Here is a 9408-nt window from a genome sequence, read left to right on the forward strand (position 1 = left end):
TGACAAAATCATTGTGACTCCCAATTGTTCCCATATCCGTACTTATCATCTAATCTACAGTGGAAGTGTGAGTTTGCCGGTGATACCTTGAGCAACTTCTCCGCAAAGCGGGGTTCACCGCCTGCCCTTTTTGAACAGTGCATCATGCAGCAAGCTGCAGGTCCGAGGAGCAGGAGCAATCAGGCCACCGCTCTTCAACATCCCGCGCCGCAACTACCTGATCGTCAGATCGCGACCGCCCAAATACGACAGAGCAACGCCTGCTCCCAGAATTTTTTTGTGCCCCGAGATGCACCCGAGGTTCCACAATCGAACATGACGACGGGCTACCGCTGTCTGCTCTGACCTGGAATGCCCACGATGGCCACTGCAACAGCTGCCCAACCGGCCCCTTCACGCGCCCCGACTCCCCGCTCCATACCACCGCGCTCTTCTTCTAGTCTCCCGTCCGAGTCCGGAGCTCCGGGGACTTCTAAGTCGCGGACACAACAGGCCCAAGCTCCCGCCCAACCGCAGCAGTCGCAGGCGCAGTCGCAATCGCAACCGCAGCCACAATCACAGGTCCAGTCCTCTGCGCCGGAGGCCGATGGTTCTACCACTCAGGCACAACAACCGCCTTCGTCGGGGAATCGGCGGGGCCTTCGTACGGCTCCTAGCGGACCCCTCTCGGACAAGGCGACGGCGTTCCTGATCCGTCGCATCCTCTGTCCCCAACACGCCGACAAGGGCAGGCACACGCCAGCGCCCATCGAGGAGTTGCTCCCGCCACTGACGAGCCGGAACGATGTGGACCTGCAACTGTACGCTCTCATCGCCATCATCCTGCGCGAATTCGTCCAGAATTGGTACGCCAAGATCACACCCGACGAGACTTTTGTTGCCGAAATCGTCCAGATCGTGGCCCATCTTACTCGTGCTCTGGAGCAGCGACTGAGGAAGGTGGACTTGGAGTGCCTGCTATTTGACGAGCTGCCCGATCTCCTCGACAAGCATGTCACTGGTCCGTTGTTACTTCCACACCTGTACTCACTCTCATCCTCATCCACTTGCTCGCTCAGACATCACACATCTCCCCATCCACACAACCCTGAGTGTACAGGTCCGCGGACCCAAACCCCCGAGGACCGATGCGCTGACACCACACCCCATGCCTCGTAGCCTACCGAGTGGCCCACGATCCCATCACGCAGCCGCCCGTTAGAACAGACCCGCGCGAGATCTATCACTCGCTATGCCCGCTCCCCGCCCTTTCCCCCGTTCCCCGGCCGGGGGACCCTGAAAGCATCGCCCTGCAGGCCGCGAACGAGGCTGCCTATCGCCAACTGCTTGTCCATGGCTTCCTTGCCATTATGCTCCCCACCGAGGACGTTGAAAACGGCTGTTTGACGGCCCTGGTTGGTCAGATCCTTTCGGAGCTAATTATCGGCAATACGGTTGCCAACAGACTATCGGAGCCATGGCTCATCTGGGAACTCCTCATCATCGCGTCCAGGGCGGTCGGCCAGAAGAACACGACTAAGAATACCGGCCGCTTGGGGAAATCGAGCACCGGATCTTCAAACGCCAGATGGAGGTTCTCCGTGTACGGCCTATTCTGGACGAGCCTGCAGTGGTGCTTCCTCATTGTCTCGTTCGTGAGGGCGGCTTTTGCGGTCGTGCTGACAATAGGCTCTCTTCCTCCCCGGTCCGGCCGCGCCACAAGCCCAAAGCAGGACAAAATATCCCGAGACGGAATCAACCAGGGGCCCATCATGCCCACCACCGGTTTCGCCGATACGGATCTACCGCAACCACCAGCAACACCCGTGCTCGCATTTCGATTATGGTCAGCCATCTCGAATCTCGCCGAAATGGACGTCCGTATGCCCTGGTTGTGCGGCGCGTCCTCGATGTTACAATGGATCGCCGTCCGGGGGCCGGGGCGAATCGCCGATGTGAACGGCGTCCTCGATAGGTAGGAGGATTCTATTTTCTTTCTTGGCCCCCTCTCGCTTGAATCTGGACGCCCCCCCCCCCTTTCCGCGACTGAATCTGTCACACTGCATGGGCTGCCGGTCACTGGACCTGACGGCATCAGGAGACGGCACGAATCAGCACGTTTCCTGCGGCTCTGAGAAGTCGCGAGTGCGACACGGTAGTTCTGTGAAGCTCGCGGTTGTGCCTCGGCCGATGGTTCACGCAGTCCGATATTTCCCATCTTGGCGGCGGCCACACACAAGAAAAAGTTCGTGGGTGTGGGTTGTGTCCACCAAGGCCCAACGCCCAACCAGAACGGCCATCTCGGGGTAAAGGCTTGGATGCAGTGCAACACACCTACCACATGTCATGCGGCCAAATCGGCGACCCGCAGACAACGCTTCTTGCCGTGTTTTGCCATTGAGAGCCTGCATATCGAGTTCGGACCAATGGCGACCTCACATCGCCTTGGTCGAGTCTGATTGCACGACGGCCTTCGTGGGGCTTGCCCATCGATCCATCAACGAGCCTCATTTACGCGCCGAGCTGGGGGCCGGACAGGGGTCACGGAGCCTGAACGATCTTGAACTCGGTTTCTGTTCCCGGGGTTTTCTCTTTCACCCCTCTGTCACTGTGGCACTTCACGAGATCATCGGCGGCGGGGTTGTGCGCTTCGTACCGTCCCATGGCCGCCGTTTTTGTCTTCAACAGACAGATCGCCGCAATGAAGCCTATCCCTTCTGGGTTCGCGCTGCTCGGCGAACATGCCTCGAGGCCGTCAAAGTTCGCTTGGGAGGATCTCAAGTCACATCTTGAGACATGGAAACCTCTTCCTCACGCTTCACCTCTTTCTACTCTTCCACGCCCCGGTCCAGGTCGGCGACAGAGAACCATGCAAGTGCCCGGGAGCTCGGCGAACACGGCAAGATAGCTTCGACGGACGATCCCTCGCGCTAGGCCTCCGCGCCCATCGTGACCAGAGAATCAGAGAATCAGAACCACAAGGTCGAGAGTCATGGGGAGCCTCCTCATTGCCGAAAATCGACTGAACATGACGCGAGAGGTCGGAAGCTCAGTGGCCCATGCTCCCACTGCTCCCCCTGCTCCCCCGCATTCCAACCAGCAAGCTCCAGCAATCCTGGTCAGACAGGCCGCTTCAACCGAAGTTGTTTCTTGCTCATTTTTTTTGCGGCCAGTGCCGCGCCTTCCACGCTCATAATCTTCCCTATTTGTCTCACTCGGCCTTCGCCGTTCTGGATCAGTTTGTCATCCAGCTTATCCGAAGCCCACCCCCTAACCGTTTGGAAGAACCCCTCCCCCCGCTCCTTTTCCTCATGGAGTCTTCCCTGCCAGGCACGCAGGAAAAACCCCCCATCTTTGCTAACGGGGCCCCCACGCACCAGTGGTCTCATGAGAATGGGGCCCCCAAACCCCCGCCTTTGAGTCTTGACAAACCGAATATTCAGTTGTTTGATCTGCTGACAAGTTGAATGATTACAGGCTCCTATCAAACGGCATTCAGCGGCATGTCTTTGACGCGGCTAACCTACCCCCACTCCTTCGCACGGTGCGAGGGTCCTTGTTTCCCAACAATATGCCTGCCGGCAAGCCGACACTGGTCGCTCCCTCTTCCGATGCTGAACTGCTCGCCGTCAGGCGCAAGTGCGCTAGCGCTCTTTGGGCGCTTGTTCCGAAGGGGGTGGGAAGGCTCTATTTTGGCGGTGGCCTGCTGCGAGCTAATTCCGTTTCGAGCCTGAGTCGTGACAAAACGGAAGGATCTGCAGAGCTGAGGAGAGCTGCTGTGAACCACCTCGAGCACGGCGACAGGTCCGGCTCCAGGGACCGGGGTCTTTTGTCATTGTCATCATCGTCGAAGGCGGGCCTGGCAAACCAAAAAGCAAGGCAAATCGAAACGGCGCCAGTCCAGTCAAAGCACGCACGAGGACAGGAACAGCAGCCAAGATCAGGATCCTCCAATTCGCAATCCCGGTCCTCGCGGTCCGCTCCCGCTCCGTGGTCAAAGACCGGCGGTCAGGGTTCTGCTGCCGCAGCTCCTGCCGCCGCTACTGCGACCGTCAACGTTAACGTTAACGTGACTGCACTTCCTGGTGCGGATCCACCGCCGCTGCCGTTGTCTGAGACCACTAGCGCGAGCGCAAGTGAAATCGACACGGGCGGCGGGTTGGCGTCGACAGGGAGGCCCTTCGCAACGCATCGTGGTGGTGATGAGAAAGGTCAAGGCCACGGTCATCAAAGCCAGGGTCCATTCCATCATCAATCTGGCGGCTACGCTGCCCGGAATGATGACGATGCCACGCCCGCCGCCGCCGCAGAAAACATGGCTATAGACCGGGATCGGGGCCGGGGCCAGGACCGGGACCGGGATCATCAGGACAAGGACGGGAAGCGCGCGGACAATAATAACAACAGTGGCCAAGACGAAATGGTCGGCGAATACTCCGACGAGGGAGGAGATGACATGGGCGATGGCGAGGGCGATAGCGCGGGCCAGGACGAAGCGATCCTGATGGAGATTGAGCGGGGCATATTGGACGTCTTTTCCGACGCCTACTGCAACAAACATCTCGTATACGGTGCGCTGGAGCTGATCTTGGTCAGGCTGCTGCCGGAGTTGACGGAGAAAGGCGCGCTCGAGCTCTGGGCTGAGCGGTTTTCCGAGTGACTTGACTTGGGTTGACTTCAACTAGTGTAGAGACACAACAAAGCAAACTAAACTAACCAACTCGTCAGACGAAAAAAAAAAAACCTAATCTAACTCACTTTGTAAATTCCTGATTTGTCTGTCTGACTATTCTTCTCGTTTTGGTCCCCAACACGCACGAAAAAGGAACAGAATTTGAGACCAAATCTGTCTCCATTTGTTCGGCTGCAGGTGCAGGTGCAGCAGGCGCCTTGTGTCTGTCTGTCTATTCATACAGTACTTGGTTGGGGTATCCGAAGGTACTTGTCCAAGACTCAATGCGCGGAAAGGCTATCCATACCACATGCCACCCAAGATGAAAAAAGTGAAGACTGCATAAATTTCCTGATTTGCTAGCTAGACTTTTTTCTAACTAAGGTTAGTTAAGAGATTCTCGGGAGAGGAAAGGCGTAATCATGTCGCATGTCTTGTTAGCTTCCTTTCCCAACAAGACACATACATATCACCGCAACCAGGTCGAGATACTAGGTACGTATCCTTTACAGGGGGCAGCACGGGAGCGCGGAAATGGGTGTGGACAGAGAGTAAAGTTGTTCAATAGATTCCATACGGGGGCAGGACATACCCTTCCCAACCAAATATCCCAAAATCCGGCCGTGAGTAATAAACGAGAGTAGATCGATAGAGCAGACCAATATGTCGACTGTCCGCCGCCCAACCCCAGCCAAAATCCTGTTCCATCCCATTCCTATCCCGTCCACATCCAGGTCCATATGTCTAAAACAATTCTGCCTGTCCACCCTGGATTAAACGTCCCCCCTTTACGACTCCTTGCTGGTCCATCCCATCCGAATCCGCCCTAGCCCGTCTCCTGTCCACCCAGCCAAAAGACACAAGACGAGGGAAAAAAGAAGAAGAGCAAAATGAATGCCAGTGAAGAAACCCGTAGATCAGCCCGTACCTTGCGATCCGCGACCATAACCCCGGAGACCCTTGCGAGCCCTAATCCTACTCTTTTCCAGTGTTCCCAAAAAACACCCTTCTCCCGACCCGGAATCCCTGCCTATCGCCAACTCATCACCATACTTCCTAGTCGTTGACTTGCTGATCGTATTCACCGAAAGAAGGGGGTCAACCGAATTTTTTGAGATGCTCGTGCGATCATCCGTGGCCGTCATGGACAGACGAATCCGCGTGCGTCGTTAAAAGGGGGGTCCTGAAGAAGAAGACAAATGCAGATAGATGGTTTGAGAAAATTCGAAACTATAGTATACAGAGTGGAAAAGGGTAGAAATGCATCCAAGTACAAAACAGACGTATACCGGCGTAAAAGGGAGACAAAAAATGGGTTACTAAGGTGGTACCCAAAGAAAACCACAAAAAAAAAACCACTGTGGCAGTGAAAAGCAAAAAGGAAGGATAAGAGATGCAACAAACACCCGAAGCAGTTTCCATGGGAGGAGTCGCGTGAGCGTCCAGTCTTCCGGTGCCGAAGCGATAATAATGTGTGCGCAACCGGCACCAAGTTTGGGTATATGAATCGTAGAAAGGGGTATATCGTATTGGGTACATGCTGTTGTGTGTTTTGTGTGTTTGCGAGCGATCTGCGTCGGAGTCAAGTCTCCAACCTCCAAGCATTTGGGCGTTCAATATGCGGGAGACCGTCCTATCCAGTGATGCCAGATTCGGCTTTCATCATGCCCGGTGGCGCATTTGGCATCTCACTGTCCCCTTCTGGGATTCGTGAGAGTCCACCCATGCCATGCGCTGCGGCTTTAGCAAGCTGAGTCTGGTGCAAGCGCAATTTCTCTGTCAACCGTACCACGGCCATGTACTCGTTTTGGTCCACAAACCCAGCAGAGCTCGTGATAAAGGAGAGCAAAGTATCCGCGGCCCTGCGTGCGTCCTCTTGTGTCGGCGAACCCGGGGAGGAGCCAACGGCGCTAGATGTGACGGGCGTCGTCACCGATCGGCCGGCGATGCTTCCATTGCTACTGCTGTGCCGTAACTGCGGTGGCGAGACGGCCTGCTCAAAGCCAAACGCTGGGCCATTGGTTGTCGATTCCAAAGCCGAAGAAGGCGCGGTGGACGGGACGTGGTACTTCGGGGTCTCGGGTTCGGCTGACTGCGGTTGGTTCATGTACTCGAGATCTAACGTCGGGAATGTCTGGCTCCTCGGCCGCTGAAATCCCGCCGCGCCGGGGGGCATCTGTCCGTTTCGGTCTCCCTGCAGGAAAGATCCAACATTCGGGTCAGGAGAGAAGTTGAACGAGGCGGTCGGGCTGATGGCGCTGCTGGGGAAAGAGGGGGTTGTCGCATCGGTATAAGCGCCCGGGATAGATCCTGGACCTTGAGAGCCTGTGTGTCGGTAAGCGCCGTCGGTCGTGAAGCCCATGAAACTGCCGATGTTTTCCTTCTCTTCGTCGCTCTTGGATGCGGACAACGGCGACGGGGAGAGGTGGCCCAGGGGAGAAGCTGGGGAAATCGCGCTGTGTGGTTGCGATGGAAGCATTGAGGGTGAGCCAGAGGCCCGCATACTATCTGGGATGTTGGTTTCGGATGCGCGGCGAATGAGCCTCCCCGAGCCGATGCCATGTTTCGACATGAACTTATCGAGCCAGGCAGAGCTAGTGAACTCGCCGAGAGAATCACCAGAGCCTAACGACGTGAAGGCGCGCGCTTTCTCCCTCAGGGCTTCGCTAGTCACTGCAATGCCGTTCTTCTTGGCTTTTTGGACGTAGTTGATCAACGCCTTCTCGACGTTGGCTCCCTTGCCCTTGCCGATGCGCTTGACCGGAGAGCTGCTTCGCTCCTCCGAGTTCAAGAACTTGTCCTTATTCCGCAACACCTTGGAGACAGTACTAGCCGGCCATGTTAGAATCCCCCAAAAGGACCTCCTGAGAGGGCTTCGGATAATGCGAGCTTACCTCCGTTCAACCCCGAATCGGGCCCCGATGTCTGTCTGCTTCGCGGTGGGGTGGTCCTCGGCATACCGGCACATTTCTCGGCGGACCTCATCCGTCAGGGTCTTCCGGGGCTGAGAGGTGGTCTGGATCGCGGGGAGTTTGGTCGTCTTGAGCGGCGCGGCGATGGAAGGGATCGCAACAGGGGGAGCGGAGTGAGGCGGGCCATAGTTGTTTGGGTTCGTCAACATACTCGGCCATGTTGCATGAGGCATCATGAGCATGGGGAGCTGGGCATGGCCTGCGGGCTGATGTAAAGGTTGTGGAGGTGGCGGAGGGGGCATCCTGCCGAGGGACTCCGACGGTAGCCCGTGGCCGATGGGAGGCATGAAGCCATACCCGTCCCCGTAGTGTGACATCGTCGTCTGGTGCTGGAAGGAATTCATGTCGACCCAGGACTCGTTTCCATACGTGTTGTCGGGTGAAAGGTGGCTCTCCTGTTCCATGCCCGTCGAGGCCGTGATATGGTTGTGCATGGTGACGGGGTGACGGGTGATAGTGACGAGTGACGGGGGGTTCGTCTGGCTTAGACGAAACCGGACGGCAGTGTGAGGAGACGGGGACAGACGAGGCGACGTCTGTCTAGTTGTGGGATTGGTGCCGTGAAGAGACACTGGGCGTGAGGGGACCACACACAGACTCTTCCACTTTGTGGGGATGGAGCTCGTCCGGAAGGGATGGACAAGACAATGCTCAAGAAGTGGGATGCATGATACGGGGGGTGTCGAGCACCAATTGGCCCCTGGGATCGGACATGCAGCGGCCTGGCCGTCAACGAGGGTTGCAAGCTCTCGCGGGGGGGAAGAAGGGTGGGTAGCCGGGTGCGGAGTAACACAGAACCCAAAGTAAGGTCGCGGCTGCAACAGGCTTTGGTGGGGGTGGCCGTACAACAGATTCCGTAACGACCAGGGGAAAATGGGTTGAACTCGTCAGAGGGGGAACGTGGGCGGTCGCGAATTGAGGCCCGGCTGAGGAAGGCTGATGCGGCAGAGGCGAACGAAAAGGACGGACGGTACGGATAACGAGAAGTCAACCGCAGGTATTCGTAATGAATGGTAAGTATAGACACTAACACGAGTGCGAAGCGCCAGGTGGCCAGGTGAGAGGCCGCTCAACCAGCAACGAAACTAAGTCGAGTCCAGTCGAACCAAAATCGAAAGCTCCGAGATCCGCCGCACGGCCAGAAAGGGCGGTCGGTTGTGTGGGTGTTGTTCGCGGTCGAAGTTGGGGGTCGAAGAGGGAAAAGTGATGCCCAATTCATGCAGAACGGATGAAAGACGGGGCCGATCGACGCCCGCAGCGCGGCACAGAGCGCAGGCCGCAGGGCAGGGTCCCCAGAGAGAACAGTGGAGGGCACCAAAAGGCAAAAGGCCGAAACCCGGATAGGGACGGTGGGTCGGAGGTACTTCGTAGGTGGGATGCAGCTTGGCTTTTCCTCAACAGCACAGGGCGATGATGCAGTCGAGAGCAAACAAAAAGAGCGATCTGCCAGTGGCGGACCGCTGAAGGGCAAAAGGGCTGCAGCGCTGGCGCCGCAAATGCAGTCTGACCTCGTCTGAAATGCTGGACTGGGACGAGATCAGTCAGACGTGCAGGAGGGCAAGGAGACGGCAAGGCATTCGGTGGAGAGGGAGCATGCTCCAAGCGGCATATGTATGTCAGGGAAGAGCGGAAAGAGAGAGGTCTGCTCGCTCGCCCGCTGCTGAATGCAGAGTGCGCATCTCCTGGCAGGGGTTCCGGGGTCCTCGCTGCGGAAGGAGCAAGCATCCATTCGAGACTGGAGAATGGAGACGGGAATGGAGACTGGGAGCATCCATGGGGCCTGGA

The 9408-nt window shown here is 57.2% G+C and overlaps 1 protein-coding gene across 1 annotated transcript; it reads left to right on the forward strand.

Moving 5' to 3' along the window:
• Nucleotides 1–360: 360 nt before the first annotated feature.
• Nucleotides 361–4639, forward strand: C8A04DRAFT_9408 (PXA domain-containing protein; the record flags this gene model as incomplete). The annotated part of the gene is made up of 5 exons (XM_062785470.1): nt 361–566; nt 657–1000; nt 1159–1954; nt 3457–3716; nt 4152–4639. The coding sequence occupies 5 exons, from the start codon at nt 361–363 to the stop codon at nt 4637–4639; spliced, it is 2094 nt and encodes a 697-aa protein (XP_062640419.1).
• Nucleotides 4640–9408: the final 4769 nt, after the last annotated feature.

Source organism: Dichotomopilus funicola (assembly GCF_033296635.1).
Source record: "Dichotomopilus funicola strain CBS 141.50 unplaced genomic scaffold C8A04scaffold_5, whole genome shotgun sequence".
Taxonomy (NCBI): Eukaryota; Fungi; Ascomycota; class Sordariomycetes; order Sordariales; family Chaetomiaceae; genus Dichotomopilus; species Dichotomopilus funicola.